General features: G+C 37.0%; 2 protein-coding genes across 10 annotated transcripts; both read left to right on the forward strand.

Moving 5' to 3' along the window:
- The first annotated feature begins 1,005 nt into the window (after window positions 1–1,005).
- Window positions 1,006–12,109, forward strand: cars1 (cysteinyl-tRNA synthetase 1). 4 transcript variants are annotated; one of them, XM_079468689.1, is made up of 23 exons: window positions 1,160–1,302; window positions 2,052–2,288; window positions 3,089–3,180; window positions 3,353–3,441; window positions 3,758–3,854; window positions 3,953–4,051; window positions 4,362–4,511; window positions 5,150–5,290; window positions 5,746–5,834; window positions 5,937–6,058; window positions 6,618–6,730; window positions 6,844–6,972; window positions 7,136–7,265; window positions 7,439–7,542; window positions 8,361–8,458; window positions 8,553–8,742; window positions 8,994–9,062; window positions 9,215–9,296; window positions 9,505–9,585; window positions 9,665–9,732; window positions 10,927–10,986; window positions 11,080–11,163; window positions 11,343–12,108. In XM_079468689.1, the coding sequence occupies exons 1-23, from the start codon at window positions 1,287–1,289 to the stop codon at window positions 11,469–11,471; spliced, it is 2,469 nt and encodes an 822-aa protein (XP_079324815.1). In that variant the 5' UTR covers window positions 1,160–1,286; the 3' UTR covers window positions 11,472–12,108. The 4 variants fall into 4 exon arrangements, with proteins under 4 accessions (XP_079324817.1, XP_079324815.1, XP_079324816.1 ...); XM_079468691.1 differs by lacking the exon at window positions 2,052–2,288 and having other exon boundaries at window positions 1,006–1,302; window positions 11,343–12,109; XM_079468690.1 differs by lacking the exon at window positions 2,052–2,288 and having other exon boundaries at window positions 1,185–1,308.
- A 510-nt stretch (window positions 12,110–12,619) lies between these two features.
- Window positions 12,620–22,097, forward strand: nap1l4b (nucleosome assembly protein 1-like 4b). 6 transcript variants are annotated; one of them, XM_079468730.1, is made up of 15 exons: window positions 12,637–12,825; window positions 14,239–14,283; window positions 14,797–14,893; window positions 15,934–16,075; window positions 16,335–16,421; window positions 16,496–16,624; window positions 16,897–16,968; window positions 17,107–17,246; window positions 17,347–17,492; window positions 17,629–17,648; window positions 17,783–17,902; window positions 18,024–18,059; window positions 18,195–18,242; window positions 18,952–18,989; window positions 19,832–22,097. In XM_079468730.1, exons 2-14 carry the CDS (start codon window positions 14,259–14,261, stop codon window positions 18,961–18,963), a joined length of 1,074 nt encoding a protein of 357 aa, XP_079324856.1. In that variant the 5' UTR covers window positions 12,637–12,825; window positions 14,239–14,258; the 3' UTR covers window positions 18,964–18,989; window positions 19,832–22,097. The 6 variants fall into 6 exon arrangements, with proteins under 6 accessions (XP_079324853.1, XP_079324856.1, XP_079324857.1 ...); XM_079468731.1 differs by having other exon boundaries at window positions 12,805–13,349; window positions 19,832–21,206; XM_079468732.1 differs by lacking the exon at window positions 12,637–12,825 and adding an exon at window positions 13,378–13,576 and having other exon boundaries at window positions 19,832–21,206.
- Window positions 22,098–22,314: the final 217 nt, after the last annotated feature.

Raw genomic sequence — 22,314 nt, forward strand, 5'->3', positions numbered from 1 at the left:
GCGAAGGATGACTTTTTGTTTATATTTTACTACCAAGAAGACATGGAAACATTTTTGTCATATTGTGTTGATGAACAAGGCCTAAAGGTCAATGCTATGTTCAACAATGAGAAATGTAGTGTGTGAGTGTGTGTATGTGCGAGTGAGTGTGAGTGATTGAGAGAGAGAGAGAGTGTGTGAGTGAGAGAGAGAGTGTGTGAGTGAGTGAGAGAGAGTGTGAGTGATTGAGAGAGAGAGAGAGTGTGTGAGTGAGAGAGATTGTGAGTGATTGAGAGAGAGAGAGAGAGAGAGAGAGAGAGAGAGAGAGAGAGAGAGTGTGTGTGTGTGTGTGGATGAGAGAGAGAGTGTGTGAGTGAGTGAGTGAGTGAGTGAGTGAGTGAGTGAGTGAGTGAGTGAGTGAGTGAGTGAGTGAGTGAGAGAGAGAGAGAGAGAGAGAGGGTGTGTGTGAGTTAGGAATAGAACAAATGTATGAATAAATTGAATCAATGCATATATAACTTTATTCTGTGTGTTTCTTTAATGCAGACATTTGTTAAACAATCTAGAACAGTTAAGTAGAACCCTCTTTAGAAAATTAAATGAAAGAAACACATCTGTATTTTCCAAAGTCTGTCTAGAGAATTTAAACAATTCAGTTTAATTTGACCATTTATTTAATTCAACAAAGTGAATTTATGCCAATTTTAGTAGTTATTTTTTATAACAAACAGGCATTATAATGCAGCAACAATTTAACAAGCCAGGAAATATCTCAAAGCAGCTTAAGAAACACATTAAGAAAAAATAAACGTATAGGCCTACAGATATAATAAATACACTTATTAATAAATGTAATACAAAATCTATAAAAACACAGTGGGCGTATCGGGTGGCGAGTGTAAAGCATAATAATAATTATATTATAAATAATACCCGAAACTGCCGTAAAGTGTTTCGATTGATTTCAGACCGGAAGTGACGTCGTTTCGCGCATGCGCCGTACAAATCGTGTTTCCGGGACGGATCGGGTAGCGACACCCTCCGTCGAACTATACGGAAGTCAAATTCACCGAATCGTGAAAAAGGCTTTTTACTGAAATAGGGTCTTTAATTTTGAAAGAGTGGGAATTTAACGTGTACCGGAAGTATATTCTAAAATCCCGTCGATCTGTAGATCATAAGACACACAAGGAATGCAAGCAGACAGTTTAGAGATCAGTAAAACCCTCACCGGCGCATTGACTCCGTGTGTCTTGTGGTTCATTTTGATTTTCCGGACACGTTATTGTTGCATCAGATAGAGGAAAATGGCAAGCGTTGAAGGTACAGGTAACTTTTCTCTGTTTTTCCATCTGCGTTCGCTTGCAGACTTACAGTAATATTACATACTGTTAATGTTAGCGCGTTTCCTGGCAGGCCTGTTTACAGTAAAGTGGCTCATTATTATTGCAGGTCCTGGTCAAACATGCAGCTGTTTCGTTATATTTTAATATTTGTTTTTTCCTAATCTGGTATTCCTTTTAATAAAATTGACGTACATGTTATATGTGGCACAGTGAGCAACATTGTACGGAAACGTTATTGTTCAAATGCGTTATGTCTTTGAACACGGGTTTGACAGATACGCTGCAGTGACATATTGAGAATGACAATTTCAGCTTTGACCAATCTGACTCCCATTGTTGCTCATCAGTCATTATGACAGATATTTACATCGTTACGGTTATGTTTGCTATGAAACATATTCTGTAAAAGCATAAATCCTTTTTTGTGATCAACTTGAATTTTATGATGAGTATCGAGGGCTTTGAATTTCTATATATGGTGCTTGTCTTGTTGGATGTCATGAGACAATTATGAAATATGAACAGTTTCTGTTACCGCCTGTTATTAACCCATGACTCACAATAATTGTGGTACAGTTTTGTGTGAACTGCAGGGTTCAGAGGAACAGGGTCAAAAAAAGATTGCATGTGCCATCATAGTCCCTTGTTTCAGGGGGCCGTACATTTCTTTTCTAATGTCTGCATCTCTGTGTGTTTATGTGTGTCTCTACCCTTCTGTTTCTCCAGCCTTTGATTATGGCTTCTTACTGCACATAAGTGATGCTACTCGCAGGGTTGAGGCTTTGAATGAGTACTTGAGCAGCCGCAGTTACCTGGCCGGCTACGGGCCATCGCAGGCGGACACAGAAGCGTTTTTGCTTCTCTGCGGGCCCCCGTCCGAGCGCCATGTCCACGCCCTGCGCTGGTACAAACACATAGCTGCTCTCAAGCCCCAAATGAATGACCAGACCCCAGAATGCATCAGTGAGTAGACAGAATTTCTGCCCCTTGGAGTCAGGGTCACGGTGTGCATGCGTGTAGGATGTAGATGCATTGTGGTTTCTTGTGTGTGGTGCATATTTTAGAGAGTATTGCATATGCTTGGGACATCTTCGGTTTTAATTGCATGTATGGATGTGAGTAGGTTGCTATTTTAGATCGCATGAGTGAAAGTTTTGACAGGGAATGGACAAGTGTACAGTCATAACAAGAGAACTGGTTTCAGACAGAAAAAGAATGGCATAAAATACAGGTGAGGAGTCTGTGGTTTTAAACGGCTGGAAGAGAAAGTTCCATGGCTTTGTTTTTCTATTGTTTGGTTCACACATTGTGTGTGTTTGCTTCATTTATATATGTTTTCTGATTGAAAGAAAAAACCCTTATACACTTTTGCAGCAGGAGTGCAATACCATAGTGGACCTATTGCCTTCACACGTGGTTTTTGGATATTTATATTTATTTATTGCAGTTGTAGGGTTACTCTATAGGAGAGGTCCTCAAACTTGTTCGTTCTAAGGCCCCCTTTGTCTAGATTGCATTGCTTTTCAGCCCCCAAATAAATACTTATAATCTTAAACTTAAAATTGTAATTAAACCAAAAACATTATAAAATGCTGAAACATCAATTATTTTGGTTGGTGGGTATTTTTTTCATTTCTATATATAAAATCCCACAAAATCAGTGGCCCCCAGTTTTAAAACTGCTGATCTATAGTATTAAATCACCTAACACAGTGAAATGTATATATGATGTCATAATGGTGAAACTCTCTTTTGTCTTTCAGCAAGGGGAAAGCGGGTGCAGCCACCTTGGTCTCCACCGGAAGGAACAGGTGTTTCAAAGCTCCGTCTCTATAACAGTCTTACACGAACCAAGGTACTAGAAATGATCATGAATATCAGTCTAATATGTTAAATTTACCGAAGTAAACTGAAGTCCCGTGCAAGCACAATTGAACTAGCGAAAATATTAAACAATCAAAAATTATGTTGTATAGATGTTGTAATATTTCCACAAACGAATGTTCTCGTCTTATTTTATGCCTTAGGAGGTGTTTGTACCACAGAAGGGAAACAGAGTTTTGTGGTATTGCTGTGGCCCTACAGTATATGATGCCTCCCACATGGGCCACGCCAGGTGACATATTCCCCATCCATTCACAGTGTTCTTTATCAGAGCTCTTTGTTTTCAATGCACAAAAGCTGCTCTAAACAGCCTCTTTAACAAAACACATAGTCATTGAAAAGGCTGAAGCAGACATTCCATCAGTTTATGTGTATTCAGTATGTGAAGCTGTAAATTAAATTGCATTGCAGTCTCATTTTATTGTAGCTTCATGATGAAGAGATTGAACAATTTACAAGACCCATGCAGCAACAAGGTTGTCCTGTAGATTTCTTAGAATTTATGAAGGGATTCACTGTATGAGGATTCATTCTCTTTGTCCTTTCAGATCATACATTTCTTTTGATATACTCCGGAGAATACTGAAGAATTATTTTAAATATGATGTCTACTACTGCATGAACATAACAGATATTGATGACAAGGTAAGAACAGCACTTGGACAAAATCTGACTCTTTTCTTAAATATAAATTGTTTATATAAAATGGTACCGAGGAGTTCAGTGGGACCTCTTCTTCTCAGATCATCAAAAGAGCCCGACAGAAGCACCTGCTGGATCAGTACACAGCAAAGAAGCCCAGTGCCTCTAAGATACTGCAGGATGTATTAACAGCCAGAACAGTGAGCAAAACATGAAACTATTCTCATTCTTTCATAAAGCAGATGTTTCAATGGAGTACTAAAAATACTTCCTTCTCAGGGTTAGGCTTAAACTTACCTTATAACCTGCCTAGAGTACTGGCAGTACTTGCATGCCATTCACTAATGAAAACAAATTATTTAAGTAATATAAGCAGCTCACAAGGCAACCACAAAGTGAAACTAATGGTGACCTCAAACACTTTAGTGGCCTTTTATTAAGTGTTGCAGCTTTTATCTCTTTCTTCTCTACGTTGTGCTAACGTTGGTAATTTGTTTGTATTGTTTTTAGCCCTTTAAAGTCAAGCTTGCTGAGACTACAGATCCAGATAAGAAGCAGATGCTGGAGAGGCTAGACGCAGCAGTGCATGCTGCCCTGAGTCCCCTGCAGGAGGCAGTACAGAGTAAAGCTCAGGATGCTTCCATTCAGAATAAAGCAGAGGTACATGATGCATGTTGTCTTAATGTACCTTATTGTGTTCGATCAGGTCATGTGAAATATTAAGCTCCGTGCAGATGCAAAAATCGATCAACTATTCACCCTATATACACCCTTCAGTGACGCATATATTCAACCTTTTTTTAAGTTGCTTAAAAGGGTCATATGGTGCGAATACGTGTTGTTCTGTGTCTTTAGTGTTATAAGTTGCCCATGCATGTATTACACATGTAAAATTGCAAAAATGAAAGCGTCGGAAACAAAAGATGCATTCTATCTAAAAGTGAAAGCTTACCCACTGGTTAACTGGCCAATAACAGCACTGCTTTCCAGGGTGATTAGCTTTGTAAAAGATTGCACGTCTCAGAGAGGCGGGGCGAAGAAGAGATACGAACTGCACAGTATGTGGAAAGTACAAATTGTTTTCATCTTAAATCATGTATACACATTGCATTACATCTAAAACAAACAATAATATTAATTGTATCCGTGTCATATGACCCCCTTTAAATTTATTTAGTACTGCTAACTGTATATCAGATATATTATGAGGTGGTCTGAAAATGTAAACTTTTATTTTAATGTTCCTGTGCATGAATTATATTTGTCGTCTTCTTTTCTGTGTTAATGATTTTCTTTAGGTCTTATTGGAGGAAGCCAAAGATCTTTTGTCTGAATGGTTAGACGCTCAGTTCGGGAGTCAGGTGACAGAAAATTCAATCTTCTCTCTGTTGCCGAAGTTCTGGGAGGGAGAGTTTCATAAAGACATGGAAGCTCTTAATGTGAGTCAAGTCATGGTTCTGTAAAATTAAGTAACATGTCGTCACCTAAAGGTTCTATTTGGGATTTTTGTCAAAATTGAGTTGTTCACACATTTTTATTTTGTTACAACTTATTTAGATTATGTAATGTTTTTAATTTACATTTTGGGACTTTTTAGAAAACAAAACGTTTATTCTACAAAGTCAAATGGAATGCAAACAAGCTTTGTATCTCAAAACGCAAGCTCAGTATGCAGATAGAAGGGCGTGTATGTAAATGCATTATATAAGTATTTTACTTAGTTGTTGAAAGAGTAAACCCAAATTTATAAAAAGGAAATTGTATTATTTAATTTTGATCTCACGCGTTTCATTCAAGTACTCATTATCTCAGGAGTCTTTAAAACAACTTAAAAATGTTCCATTTAAAATTCACATGAATGTGTTTGTCAAACGTCTAAGTGTTTGATTGACAGGTCCTCCCCGCTGATGTCCTCACACGGGTCAGCGAGTACGTTCCAGAGATCGTGGCATTTGTCAAAAAGATTGTGGATAACGGTTATGGGTAAGTGCAGAATTGTCATCTTTGGGTTAGATGGATCGGTTTAATATTTCAGACTATAAAACCCATGCCCACATTTCTTTTTGTTCGGTCTTCTCTCACCAGATATGAGTCAAATGGATCTGTCTATTTTGACACTGCGAAGTTCGACGCCTGTCCTGATCACTCTTATGCCAAGCTGGTACCAGAAGCCGTTGGAGATCAGAGAGCTCTTCAAGAAGGAGAAGGTACAGTTCAGAGAAAAGGAATCAATAGCAGCTATTATTGCTACATGTCCTCGATCTATATCTGAAGAGTTTGGAACAAAATGAGATAACTGTTTTTAAATCATGTTTTTTTAATGTTATCTCATTTTGGAACCAAACTCTGCCTCGGTTTTATTATCATAGGATGTGAATAGGTTCGCATCATTGCAGCTGTAATAAAGCAGCATGTGGTTAGAGTCATTCACGGTACTCAATAAAATGAGATTGGAGGACCACGAAGCATAGACTTTCTTTCACTTATTCAGGGTAATTTTTTGACGTATTAGTTTTGATTGTGAATAATTGCCATGGCAACTAATCATAATTGCTACCTTTATAAATGTCTTCATACATGCTGATGGGGTAGATATGACAGATATTTTTATAGTTCTAATTTTTAAAAGTAGATACAATGAGCTACAATTATCTATTGTATAACGCATCATTAGGAAAAGATGTATAATGGCTTCTCTTCTCTTCATCTTCTCCGAATGTATCTTTTAAAGAGAGAATATTTTTTCTCTCTTTCAAATTTTTGCAGGAGACTTGAGTATATCTGCAGACAGACTGAGTGAAAAGAGATCACAGAATGATTTTGCGCTGTGGAAAGCCTCCAAGCCTGGTGAGCCATCCTGGGACTCCCCGTGGGGAAAGGTGAGCAGTTACACATCCGAACTGTGTGAATGGACAGCTATTGTATTTAGTATAATATGACAAAGTGTTTTAAATGTATGACACTTCATATAAATTTCATGATTTCTTTGAAGGGGCGACCAGGTTGGCATATAGAGTGTTCAGCAATGGCTGGATCCATATTGGGAGAGTCTATGGACATCCACGGAGGAGGATTTGACCTGCGTTTCCCTCATCATGACAATGAGTTGGCGCAATCTGAGGTGAGAAAGTTACAAGTTGTTGCTGTTTGTAGAATCAGTTTATTTTCTGTGAAATTAGAACTAAAGAAACTAATCTGAAGTGAAGATTGATTATATTAAATTAATGTATTATATGTCTATCTGTTATCCTGATATGTTACATATTTTGTGTTCTTCTTTACAGGCTTACTTTGAGAATGATCACTGGGTGCGATATTTTTTGCACACAGGTCACCTGACCATTGCAGGATGCAAGATGTCAAAATCTCTGAAGAACTTCATTACTATCAAAGATGCCCTGGCTAAGAACAAAGGTATTTTATCAGGATTATATATTTTTCAGACCATTACATGCATTACACACAAAGACATTTGCATCTGTGTTTGTGTATATCTATGAGCTCCCTTTAATATTCCTACTAATAATAATCTGCAAAAGAAAGTCAAAGTTTAAACGTTGTTCGTCTGTGTTATTTTCATGTTTTAGCAAGACAGCTTCGTTTGGCCTTTCTGATGCATTCCTGGAAAGATACATTGGATTACTCCAACAACACCATGGAGTCAGCCATCCAGTATGAGCGGTTCATAAATGTGAGTGACCCAGAAAAACCAGACAGAAGAGGTGATGGATAAATTACCCAAAATTCATACTCTGTCCAAGTGTAATAACTGACAGTTATCCATATACAGAATTCTCATAAGCTCTTATCTTGATTTTTATTAGAATGTGGAAGGTCAGAGTATAGGGGGTGTCCTTCAAGGCACATTAATTCTGTCTTGCGCTTCTTTCCACCTATCAATTACTCTGTCACCAAGGAATATAACATGGGCAGAGCTCCAAATGTGCCTGAAACTAACAGGCAGCCATCTGCATGGAAAGTATGAAAAGGTTACCTGTAATTGACCTACACACAATATTTTTTAGAGCAGCCTCACCCGAACTTGGGGTTAGAATCTAATGAGGCACACTGTGTTTTTTTTAGCTGAACCGGTGTGCCTCCGAAGGCTGTAAAAATCAAGACACATTATTAGAAGATGATGCAATTATAGTGTAATCCTCCTAACTCAATTCGGGTGGCTAAAGTAACGCTTTATATATACAACTCAAGATGAGCTGTATGAATTGTTAATATTCATATTAAAGATTCATATTACATTTGAAACCTGATCAGGCTGTTGTGGTGTGAAAATATTACGCAATAAAAACTCCAGTATTTATGAAGCTTAAAACCAATAAATAATGTTGTAATAATTAATGTATTTTCTTAACTTGTAAAATTAACAGTTTCTGAGTTTGTCAATATGTTAATGTTTTTGGTATAGAAAACATTGTACTTGGAATTTAGTTTTCTAGTTTAAATACAAGTAAATTTCTGTTCATACAAGTAATAAAAATGTTTTTTCCATAGGAATTCTTTCTTAATGTAAAGGATATTCTCAGGAGCCCTACTGACATCACGGGCCAGTTTGAAAAATGGGAAGCTGAAGAGATTGAACTCAATAAATGGTGACAAAACAAGGTCTTTCTCTCAGAAATAAAATCACGGTGCTACGGTTAAAGCTTTATTACTCAATACCGTTCTCACTGTGTGTTTGTGTAGCTTTTATGAGAAGAAAGCGGCAGTACATGAGGCGCTGTGTGACAACATGGACACTCGCTCGGCTCTGGAGGAGATGAGGGCTCTGGTCGGTCAGAGTAACACATATATGGCAGCCAGAAGGAGTGTGAAATTGCCGCCCAATCGCATGCTGCTTGAGAGCATTGCCCTATATTTGACCGACATGCTTAAGGTAGCGTGCCACCTGTCATTACAAAAAAATCACAGTCATTTGAAAACATTGTAATACAGAACTACCTTTCACATAATTAATACCTTGATGCGGTGAGTTTAGTGGTTGAAAATGAACTGTTGTTAATGTAACCGCTCTAATTCTCCACAAATTGCTAAATGAAATCTGTATGAGACAGGAGGTACGCACATTAACTGAAGGAATGGATGAGGACTGGGGTGCTTTCTAAAGCTCTTTTTATTTACTGACAGATATTTGGAGCAATCGAGGGAACTGAGCCCATCGGCTTCCCTGTTGGAGGAACGGGCCAGAATGCCGATGTAAGTAACTTTACTCGTATCATGTTTTTAATTCATTAAAGATTTCATTGTTGATCACTGTAACAAAGCCATGCCATTAAATATGTGCTTTTATGTGGATCGCTGCACTCCATAAAGACTCTATTCTAATCTATTGTTAATTGCTGTTTTAGCTGGAAAGCACAGTCATGCCCTATTTGACAATGCTTTCAGAGTTCAGGGGAGATGTTAGAAAAATTGCAATAGAGAAAAAAGGTAAATGGCTCTGTGCATTTGGAAAAACAGTTCAATGTGAGCTCAAGTACTGTTTTTTAATGAATTATTACTGCGATGCATGTTTCTTTTATCATTTGTTTTTCTCTTTGAAAGATGTTACTGTTGCCACAACTATTTGCAAATTGCACCTTTTCTTGCACCAATTCTTTGCCGAATAGAGAATTAACTGAAAAACTTTGTGTCTCAGTGACAGAATTGCTGCAGCTCTGTGATGTTTTACGTGATGACATTTTACCCGAGCTTGGTGTTCGACTAGAGGATCGTGAGGGTAAAGACAAGAAATAGAACTGCCATGATATTAAGGGTCTAAACAAATCTTCATTTAAATGATGTTGTGGTTTTTCAAGGACTTCCAACGGGGGTGAAGCTGGTGGACAAAGAGACACTTATGAAAGAGAAAGAGGAGAAGAAAAAGGTAATGCAGAATTACTAAGGGAATATTGTTCATGGCATTAAAAGGTTTTAATTGATTTATTCTGTATTTGGTATTGTACAAAAACCTACACGGTTTACCTCTGAAGGTGTATCAGTCTGATTAGATTACATTTACTTAGTTACCTCTACGCTATGGTAAGGTGATAGGTTTCTTTTTGTTTATGGAAAAAAGCTCCTTAGGATCTTGAGCAGCACAAAAGAAATGTTTCAGATGCAAAGCTGGTCATTAAAAATGTATTTAAGGCCTTTTCAGCTGTCAGTATAAATGACGGCCTTTAGAATAAAATGCAAGGAGTCAAGTTTCACTGTTTCATTGTTTTACCTTCTTTAAATTACTGCCTTCTGTGCACACAATCTGCTTTTCACACATTCTTCAGATCGCTCAAGATAACTCCATGATCCAGTCCATGAGAAGCAGTGTTTTTGTTTAAAGGAAAAGTTCACCTCAAAATCAAAATTGAGTTATTTTTTCCTCACCCACATGACTCGCAACATGTTTTAAGACCTCCCGGAATCTTCGGAACACAAATAAAGATATTTTAGGTGACATCCGAGAGAGTTCCAGGCCTCTTCATCACCATCATGTAACAGTTGTTGTCAAGCTCAAGAAAAGTACTGAAGACATTGCTAAATTGCTCCATCCGTTTAAAGTGACTTTAATCAATATATTCTCAAACCGAATGTGCATTGCGACATGCTCTTGTGAATGCACACCATAGACTGACATGACAGAAAAGAATATATCGATCAAAGCAGTTATTTTGATTTGTTTTACGCATATAAAATATTCTTGTGGCTTCGAAAAAATTCAATTGAGGCACTTTGAGCAAATGGACCAATTTAACAATGTCTTTAGTGCTTTTCTTGACAACAACTATAACCGTGATGTCTATGAGGAGGCCTGGAAATCTCACGGATATCCCCTAAAATATCTTTATTTGTGTTCCGAAGACGTCAGGGAGGTCTAAACTTGTTGAACGTCATGTGGGTGAGTAAAAAATAACACAATTTAGATTTTGAGGTGAACTTTTCCTTTAAAGGGAATTACCTGTTGGTTTATCACGAAATTATATTTGGGAATAAAAATATGTATGGACTGCAGCTTTATCGTTGAACGTTGATTTGGAATTGTTTTGTAATAATGTAAAGAAAGAAGTCTTTATTGTGTTTTAAGATGGAAGAGGAAAAGAAAAAGAAAAAAGAGGAGGCTGCCAGGAAAAAACAAGAACAAGAGGTGATTAGCACAGAGCCCTCAGAGAAGTGTGTTCTTGTTAATGCTCTATTGTTTTGAAGAATTGTTGTTCTTAATTTGTGCATTTTTTGATAGATGGCAAAGCTTGCAAAAATGAAGGTTAAACCCAGTGAAATGTTCCGCTCAGAAACCGACAAGTACTCCAGCTTTAATGAAACGGTAATACAAACTATTTATAGTCTCCTGTGCATAGGATACACTATTGTATATTTACATTACTGTATATTTTTGGATCCATTTCAAGTTGACTATTGAACAACAGTGAATGGTTCTCTATACATTTTTAATCACTAATCGAGAAATGTTAAAGGTATGTCTGTTGATCTTCACACCAACAGGGCTTCCCAACACATGACGCTGAGGGGAAAGAGCTCAGTAAGGGACTGACCAAGAAGCTTCACAAACTTTACGAGGCTCAGGAGAAGCTTTACAATGAATACCTCCAGTCAACCCAAAACGGGAGCTGAAAACATGACACATTGAGTTTTATGTAACCTGCGATCCGCCCATTGTGTCTTTTGTGAACTTGTCTTCTTGTGTTTGTTAAAAAAAGGCAGACCTCATCTACATATTTGCCACTAAACTCTTGCAAAGTTTTCTTCCGTCTGATCATGATCGGAAGGTTGTCATTTACTTCTGATACTTTGCGATTGGGGCTTTGTAGCTATTTTATGACTATGATACAAGGGTACATACTTTGTATCGTGTTCTTTTTACACACACACCAGAACAAAATATGAGGATATCATATATTTCCAAATTGCATTTTGACGGTTTATTAGAAATGTTATCGACTGTTTAGCTTGTTAATGTGGAGACGGATCGAACATTCAGTGTTTTCAATATTGATTCAAACCTGTCTTTGAAAAATCTGGCTGTGGAAGTAAGCATCTTTGGTAAAATGTTTACGAATAAGTCGATGATTCATCTTTTCCAAGATTTATAAAGGAATGAAGGGACATGCAATGAAGGGGTTCGCAATTTTATCACAAAAGGAAGAAGGGGCACACATAGGAGGAACCAGTGATTGTTATTATTATACTCTTTATAAGAACTTGAATATCAAAATAAAAATAATTTTGCGTAATATATTATGCCTTTCTCTAATAACTTGGATGTTTAAGTCATTTTGGCCTGCAAGTGTTGGCAAACTTTTCGATCCAATGTATTTCTGAATTAATTTATGATTTTCTAAGGTTTTTCAATATTCCAATAAGGGCTCAACTTTGTTTGTACAGGTTTGTTTATACCGTTCTAGTCCAGTATTCAAACATCTACAGACATTAACACACTTCACAGTCCCCACACAAACAAAATCATACCTTTGTTATACTAAAACATTATTTGAAGTCCTTTTCGGTACTAACAGGCATGGTACTGTATATGAATAAAATAATATTTTTGTTCCATGGCAGATTTTTTTAAATCAGAAAATATCTCTGCTGAAAAAAAGGTTTTAATTTTATGTTTTAAAATGGTTTTAGGATTTGTATTACAAAAACATTCTGAACCATATGCTTTTTAATGTTTATCATTGATCTAATTTAAATTAGCCTTTGTCTAGTGTTTTGGGCGGTACTCGTTTTATTGATTCCCGTCTGCCATATAACATCCCACATACGGCACCATTATAATGATCAAAAGTCTCTGTTACATGGGCACACATGGCTGTAAAACGCTGTCTATGTGGGCAGCTCATGACATTTTGAGACAGAGCCCGCGCTACGTAGGTTCGGATTTCACCGAGGAGGGGTGTTACCAGACCAATGCGCTCCAGCTTTACTGCCGAGTCCATCAGCTGAACGACACCCGCTGATCCAGGTAAGACCAGCAGTCTTCCCCAATAAAACCTTCATATTAAAACACGTCATTTACATTTAACATAGCTTGCATCAAACAAACGATCTGTTAAGTGGATTTGATTGTGTCCCACTAGATCTGTATATCTGGTATTATGTGCTGCTTTTGCCCTGACTGCATGACATCTTTGTTTTGATAAGTGACTATTATACGATATTACAGCTTCGGGATAAGCAACCAGTAACCCTTACTAGAACAGACACAGTCAGACCCCAAGACCATAGTTGTCTGGTGGTTGTCTATGAGTTGATGACGGAGTTTTTTTGGTAACGTTAGCGGTGTGTTAGCTTGCTAGCAGTGGTGGCATTTACACTCACCCCATTCTTCAGCTTGACTTTTCGACTGGAGACTCTCTAACCGGCCTGGAGGTGGGAGGGGGGTTAGCGTGACTGCTATGACCCCCTCCATCATTCGTGGAACCTATTAAGTGATTGTTTGTGTGCCCTAATCCTAACTGCGTGCGTGGAGAGGATGCGAACTGTGAAGTGAGTTTGAGTCTGTTGCGGCTAGTTTAGCGTGTTAGCTGCTAGTCTGCCACCGCGCAGAAACTCTGATGGGCGTTAACATAAACACGTCTGTTTGTGCCTTTAAGTTATTCTGTAAAGGGCAAAATATCGGTTGCTACCCGCTAAACATAGTTAGGTTTAAAATTAGGCTAACCGTTTGTTTAAAAGAAGGAGTGGTTGGGTTTGCCTTTTATACATTTATTATGGTAAGCATGATTTCCACAAATTGATCTTGTTTTCTGAAATCATAACTCCTAGTGATGTGTACAATTATAATAAATACGGGACTTTTTCAAACCATGTAAAAATACGTTTTTAATGTGTGTCATTTTGTTTGTAATCTGTTGCCCGGTTTAAATCTTAAGTATGAGCTCTTATTTTAAAATATGTTATTGCAGGTTGATTTCAGTTATGTCAGCACCATTGTCTTTTCTCAAGATGTACACTAGTACCTAGTACTGTTTTTAAAGTAAACTGGAAAATTGTGAAGTAAACTACTCTTTTAAGAAACTAAGGCGGCTGCCTAGTCTTAGTTTAACGTAATCCCTGTCTGTGGAACCTGGCCTATATGTGTTGTTTTGTTCAAACACCGTTTACACAGTTTTACTGTAATACCAAACAATGTAGTAAGTGATATCACTGCAGAAACTAAGATTGCCATAAGTTTTGTCACTAGTACGTTTTTAAGGGCGAGCCATCTATAAAACCCTTATTGGGCAGTTATTTTAACACTGTAGCTGTATGTGTTATACGTCATCGTACGTTATATTTACATAATTATAGTTTCACTAAAAAGCAAACAAACAGTATTTTAGCTAAGCTTCACAAAAAAACATTCTTTTATACTAACTTTTGTTTTTACACACAGAATATTGGCGTTGTGGTATCATGGATGGTGACAGTGAAGCCAAAGGTATACAAACTATTTTTTCTTGTAATAGTCTTTGTAAAACAACTAATTGTTTGGATTGAGCATAACTTGTGTTGGCTTTTGAAATGTTGACACATTTATGAGCTGGAAGAGATGTTGTTTTTATTTGTAGGCTTGTAGAATATCTTTTTAATGCGCTGCTCTCACAAAAGCCAGTATAACGTTTCAGTGTAAAAGTTTTATGAAGCTTCAGCACAGCACTGCCAAAGATTTAATGGAAAAGTCTGTTAGATATTTGTGCAATCTCGCAGTCCTACTGAGAACCATATTTAATCTGAAACCACAAAATTGAAACAGTTAGTTGCAGACCATGATTTCTTGCCTTCCTTTGAAATTAACTACAGTTTTTGGAAAACAAAGCACACAGTATAAACATGTATTTTCATGGAGACAATTGTCAAAGGGTCTTTAGCAGTATTTAGTTTCCATGATGACTGTTCCATTCAGGGGTTATAATTTGTGCTTGCTTTATATGTTGATGCCATGTTCTTTAAGGTACACTTAGTGACCAGGCGATGCAAAACCCACAGGCACTGGCAGCTCTTCAGGACAAAATCGACAGTGTCTCACAAATTGCTTCCATCATGGAGAGGTAAATAAAGAAATCTGTGTTCAAAAACAAAATCCACAACTTCACATAGTTAAATTTCTTTCGATTCTGATAGCGTAACAGGCAAATCATTTTTTGATTGGTCACACTATTATGTATACTTTTCTTTATTTCCGGGCTGGATATGGCTCATATTTCCTGTGTAGAATTGTAAAGCTGCTCATTTCCTTCTCATTGTTACTAATGTTACTTTTTGAGAGAACCCTGTGCAACAGAAAGAACAAACAACATTTTTTTGCTGTTGTTGAAAATTGCTCTAGTCAGGGATGTCTGCCGTTGGACACCAAACATATCACAAACACTACATCATTCATTTTTCTGTTCTGTTTTATGATACAAAGTCTGGGTTTATAGCCAAACTGTATGTGCCAAAAAAGGATGCATGTTTTTGAGAGACAACATGCTTTGTAGGATTTCTGTGAATTAAAACTAGCAAACCGTAAGCAATAATACCCAACAAATGGTGAAGATGGCTCCTTATAGAACATAAATGGTTGGTATATTTAGATTTTCATGTGCCATTTGCAAGGAATATGCAGGAATGTTATTAATGTAAGAATTCACTTCCCTGATATATCAAAGTTTTGCTTTTTTATAAAACTTCAAGTGAGATTCACATGGGTATTTAAACCGCCAAATACTTACATCCGAGCTATCACTATGATAAAACCTTGGTTTTTATCTTAAGGGTGACATTTGTATGCTGTTGCCACATGCTTATCGCCAACCTACCAAGCAGTCCACTGCCTATAAACAGCATTAGCAACTGGACCACAAACCAGATTATAACCTCTCCGTAACCATATTGTAATGTTCTTTTAAAGCTCATGAGTTGGATTATCAGAGATGAAGCACACTTCACAACGTGATGTGAAAGGGATATTGTATCTCACACCCTCACTCTAAAGCCGTCTGTTGGCCTCAGAGAGCAGGGAAATACACCGGTCCAGCTGTGCATTAGTGAACACCCATCTGCTCACACAATGCCTTACTTCTCCACCCCCCATTCTCCTTCTGTCCAGTTTACCAAAGTCTGTGAAAAGAAGAGTCAATGCCTTGAGGAATCTCCAGGTCAACAGCACACACATTGAAGCCAAGTTTTACAAGGAGGTGCATGAGCTGGAGAGAAAGTATGCTGCACTTTATCAGCCGGTATTTGACAAAGTAAGTTATATCTTATATTATACAATTTAAATACATATTTGCGTTTTATGTTGGGTTCATCTTATATAATATTTAGGAATACATGCATAATTCTTGCGCGTTTGTAAACCCTCGGCTATGACTCCAACATAACACCAGATCTCATCGCCTACAAACTATTCAATTGAAATCAACTGAGCTAAATGGGAAGCATCTCTTCACATTTGTATTCTGCAAGGGTCATGTGGTTTACTGTCAAAACCGTTCTTGTGTGTTGCAGAGAAGAGACATTGTCTCTGGAAAAGTGGAACCCACTGATGAAGAGTGTGAATGGCAGAGTGACCATGAGGATGAAGAAGCATTAGCAGTAAGTTTCATTTGTGCACCAAACATAGAAACAATCTCTAGGAACAGAACGTTTATCCAGACTCCTTTTTCCAGGAAGATTTAAAGAAGAAAGCTGCAATAGAAGAAAAAACAGAGGATGCTAATGAGGAAAAGCCCTCTGGAGTTCCAGAATTTTGGCTCACCATATTCCGCAGTGTGGATATGTTGAGTGATATGCTGCAGGTGAACCAGCAAAACATTCGATATTAAAGATAGACTTTCTCTTTTGTTGAATTATGTATTTTCAGTAATGATTATTTAATATGTGCTCATGCTTCGTTACCATGGGCAGACAATACTGTGTATCCTTCATTATGAATGTGAATACAATTTCATATATTTTTATATTATGAATACAGTAATTAAATATGTATTAATAATCAAAACACATAACCATGATCAAAATGTTTTTCTAATTTGTGAAAAGAAATATCTTATGTTCTCTTTCTCAACAGGAACATGATGAACCAATACTTAAACACCTACAAGATATTAAAGTCGTATTTTCCGGACCTGATCCACCAATGGTAAGGGTTTGTGCTGTACATAGGTTGCATTGTAAATGTGAGACACATTCACTCTGTGAATGTATTATGATCTAAACAGACTTAATTTTCTGATGTATCATATTAAGATCTGAATAGATGTAAAATGTCTTTTTACAGAGTTTCACATTAGAGTTTCACTTTGAACCCAATGAATACTTCACCAACACCATCCTCACTAAAGTATACAAGATGAAGTCAGAGCCGGATACGGACGATCCGTTTTCATTTGAGGGACCAGAAATCATCGACTGTGAGGGGTGAGCCGGTCATTCATCACAAACAATATCTGCTCAGCTCCTCGACAGCTTTTCACTCTTAGCTAACAGGTTGTTATTCTTCATCTCCTCCTGTTGGCAGGTGTGAAATTGATTGGCATAAAGGCAAAGATGTGACTGTGAAAACAATCAAGAAGAAGCAGAAACACAAAGGCAGGGGGACAGCAAGGGTCATTACCAAACAAGTGCCCAATGACTCCTTTTTCAACTTTTTCAACCCCATCAAAGGTACGAGATTTTTCATTTCAATAGTAGAGGTTCTTGACACCACCCCAAGAAACCTGGTGAGACTAAATAGTGATAGGTGTTCCTCGTGGTGGACAATACACCCACTGTGCTCTTTTTTTTTTTTCTCTCCTTTTAGTTTCACCCGATAAAGAATTGGTACGTTTTTTTTGTTGTTCTTTTAAGTTTATCATAACCACCCAGCAGTTAATGCTGTTCATTTGGTTAATAATGGTATTCTGAACAATTGTGAGTGATGATGCTGATTCCTGTGCGTGTGTTCTTCATAACAGGATGAGGACGCAGAGTATACCCTAGCCACAGATTTTGAAATCGGTCATTTCTTCAGGGAAAGAATCGTGCCGAGAGCAGTTCTGTATTTTACAGGAGAAGCTCTGGAAGATGATGAGAGTGTATGTACTTTATTTGCACCAACTGCACCCAACTTCTTCCTGTTTCATGATCTATTAGTTTGACTGAATATTTTAGTGTACTTGAATTTGTATTTTACATCTGTTTTTAATGTCTTGACAGTTTGAGGAAGAAGAACTGGATGAGGGTGAAGAGGATGTAAGTTGACCCAGAATGTATTGTTGATGAGGAATGGAGCATTCAGTGTCTGTAAAATTACACTTGAATATTGGTCATGTTTTATGTACTATTGTACTCCTGTTGCATATGATAACTGTTTTTTGTGTGAATTAGGACCAAGACGATGAGGATGATGAAGAAGAGGGGGATTCGAATGCTAAGGTCAGTTTGGAATTAGGTTCTGCATTATGGCTGGAATATACTACACAACTTCTGGTCAGATTTCCCCCCGATTTTCACTCTGGACCAGACGACATTGTTGTGGAACGTCTGTGTCAGTCTGCTGGTTTTAGGCATTCGTGTTGACAAATTTCACAGAAAATCACTTATGTGTGTATGATCCATTCATTCAGAGGTTATAAAAACATTTTAGAACACATACAGTGTCTACTTGTGTTTAAAAATTCATCAGGGACATCTCTATCTTCTGTATGCGTTAACTGACTTAAGTTGGAGCAGATCTTGCAATAAAAAACAGTGAACACGAACAAGCCCATAATAAACCGTTATATTGGAGACTGAAATATTGCGACCGGCTCTTGACCATTTTAATAAACTTAATTTAACGTTTATAAACTATGGCTTTATGAGCAGAACAATAATATAGGACATTCACTCCTGTACTTCAATTCTGTTGTCACTTCGTTACAGGGTATATATATGTCAAATGAGGTGTGTGATTCTGTGAGAGTTTGTGTTCAGAACAATTTTAAAATCCTGGTTTGTTCAAATTTTACTGGTTGTGTAGTGTTTTTTTAGCCATTAGCCAGAAATATTGTTGTGTTTTCACTACAGGCATAACTTTGTTCAACATGTCTCAGTCTCTGTAATTACTCATTTTCTGTCTGTTGTTTCTTTGGATGAATGTTAGTTACAGGCATAAGTCATTTGCACCTCATACATTTCTAGGTAAGAAGGAAATGTCATGAGTCCATTCCAGACAGGCACTGTTGTTTTCACTCCTCCAGTGCCATGTTCTTATTCCTCTCCTTATGTCTGCTGTTCCATACCCACAACAACCCTTTAAGATTATCCAAAGCGATTATTTTACTATCATTAAAGCCTTGTCAGAATTCTCAGTACAAGAAAATAGATGATGAGTTTGTTAGACTTGATTAGTTATCAAGGATTTTCACTTCTCATCCACTTGCAAAAATGTATCTTGAATGCTATGTCAGAGAATTTGTAACAAGGTGCTTCTATCCATTTTGCATATTTTCTTACTCCCATCATCCTGCTTAACACATCAGCTCTTATACTTTTACCCTGATTAAAGTGATAGTTCACCCAAAAATTTTAATTCTGTCATCATTTACTCACCCTCTCGTCGTTTCAAACCTGTATGACTTTCTTTCTAACGCAGAACACAAAGGAAGATATTTAAAAAAGTGTTGGTAACCAAACAACAGCGGTACCCATTTAATTATATTGTATGGAGACAGAAGTCAATGGGTCCTGGTTAACAACATTCTTCAAAATATCTTTTGTGTTCTGGGTAAAAGGAATTTATACAGGTTTGAAATGACAGGTGAGTAAATCATGACAGCATTTTCATTTCAACTATCACTTTAATAGCTTTATCATTGATCTTTAAAAATCCTAGAGGGATATTTCAGTGTACTGTAAATGTGCTTTCAACAGCTGATGTATCTGTTTTATGTGATGCATGTATACTCCATTGGTTACCTTCTTTTTCACTTCTGTCCTGCTTCGGTTTTCTTCCATAATAAGATTGTTTCTTAATTTTTCAGAGTGGGGATCCTCAGCCTGCAGAGTGCAAACAACAGTAGTTCGGACTGCTTACTCCTTTCACTGTTAACCGTCAGATCGCCTAAAATCAGCTCAAGTGCTGTGCACAGTTTCTGCAGAGCACACCATTCTCACTGAACAACCACGATGATGCAGTACACTGTAATGAAACCCACGATTTATTTCCTTTAAATATTGCTTCAAAACTCAACCTGTTGTAGTACCACTCTACTATAAATAAATTGGGCAATTCCAGGCTACAGTCTGCCTTAGAATGTAGATATATACATTAAAATAGAACAAAACTATTTTCCTGTACTTTGGAGTGCAGGCATAGTACTAACTTTATTTTGGAAATGCCATTTCTGCAGAGAATGCACAGCCAAGAAAGTTACTAATAACAGTGTCTCTTTGATAATATTTTTGAACAGGTCAGTTTTAACCCTGAGATTGAATTCTAACCTTTGTCAAGGTTGTGTTTTACTAATGGTTTCTCTTCTTACAGACTTCCCCATTTTTAGCACAGCATATCCATGTATGTGCATTTTAAACAGGCCGGCATGTTTATGCACTTATTTATTTATGGAAGTGTGTGGACATTTTTTAGCGAGCTAGCCAACATGCCAGTTTATGGATGATACTCTGGAGGTATCAGGGGACCCCCCTGCTTGACTAATTGTGATGAATCATATCAGGTCAGTTATAGTGTATTGGTTTGGGGTCCTTATCTGATTTAGGAAAAACCTGTTTAAATCTCTGCCCTCTATATTTAAAAATTGTCAGTACCTGTATGATTACATGTAATTATACATGTGTTATCTTGCTGGAATTGCTCAATTTAGAAATTCAGAATAGTAGCCAATAGGGCAACACTCCACTGCCTTTAGTTATTGAATTCTGAGTGAACTGCAGATGATTATGTCCTGGACGTCATATTTATTGTGATCACATCCCCAAGGCTTTTCTTCTGAGATCCATCAAATCCCAAAGTTGACTGAACTTAATATATTTTGTGACTTGATCTCACGGGTTACTCAGGGTTTTTTATGCCAAGATGACAGTGTGTATCCAGCATTTTCAAACTGTTAATATAAAATCTTACATGATAATTGTTCTCTTTTTGCCTTGAAAAAGAAGGACGTCTTTTAGTGTAACCTGATCTGGGTTTATTTAAATACAGTAAATATAATTGTTCCCTCTTTTTGTGTTTGTTTTGAACTGTGTATTGGTTTTGTGCTGCTTGTTGGATCCCTGAGAGATATGTTTTGCTGATGTATGTATCGTACTCAGTTGATTATAGCCTCTCTAAGCATTTTTAAAAATGCTTTGCTGTACTGCCCAAGCACTTACTAAAAACAATTAAACATGTTTATTGCCAAAGAGAGTGAACTGATTTCCCCCACATTAGCATTCAGCTGTGCGTTTAATTCAAAAGGATGTGACGGATATAAATGCGAATAATGTTAAATATTCTTGTTTGTGTTGTACTATATGAGACGTTTCTCTGAAAAGAAGGCTTGTGTTAAGGGAAACATCTGAAATGACTCTTCTCTGCTGATGTGAAAGCTAAAAAGGGCCATGTTTAGGAATATTTGGAATTACAGAAGCCCTCTTTTGAAACCCAACCAAAACTTCAGAAATTATGTTAAAACTTTGCTGTGTTTCAAACCAGCTGGAAAAATGTCTAAAACCATAAGGAGACGAGTTATATTGGGCAGCATTTTACCTCACATGGATTCAAATTATTGTTTTAATCGTTAACATACACTTTAAAATGATCATTTATAAAGAAACCAAAATAGCATTGGTTGTAACAGAATTACCACAATATACTTAAGTCCGTAGCTTTATTTGAATAATACAAAGTCTCTTTATCATAAAGTAATTAAAAAAATTAAAAGAATGAAATTGATCTATGATGGTGGACCAACCTTAATGACTATATTTCTAAATTGGTATCTTAAAGTGATAGTTCACCGAAAATTCTATCATATCATCTCACCCTCTTGTCATTTCAAATGCTTATTACTTTCTTCCGCAACACAAAAGAAGATATTTTGAAGAATGTTGGTAACTGGACTGGCCCCCATGATAACAGAACTAAAATATTTGGGTGAACTATCACTTTGATGGCCATTTTGATCACCTTGTGGTAGGCTACTGTGCACAAGTAGGTTAACACAACTCATTTGTATAACTACAAACTGTTACATCCTCTGTAGTTTTCCAGGCAATTTGCTGAGTTCAAACTAAAAACCATTTATGATTAAACAGTTTGGTGTCTTTTATTAGTCTTACCTGTAGGGGGCTCCGCGTTCTGTCTGTTTTATTGCACCGGTTTTTCTAAAACATTGTACAATCTAACTCCTAGGTCCTGAAAACATTCATATAACATCTGTCATTCAGTTTAATAGGCGCTTTGTAAATATGAGTCAAAGGATATTTGTTTAATTATAACACATGCTTACTGGTGACATTCAGACTG

Source organism: Barbatula barbatula (genome assembly GCF_947034865.1).
Source record: "Barbatula barbatula genome assembly, chromosome: 1".
In the NCBI taxonomy this organism is placed as follows: domain Eukaryota; kingdom Metazoa; phylum Chordata; class Actinopteri; order Cypriniformes; family Nemacheilidae; genus Barbatula; species Barbatula barbatula.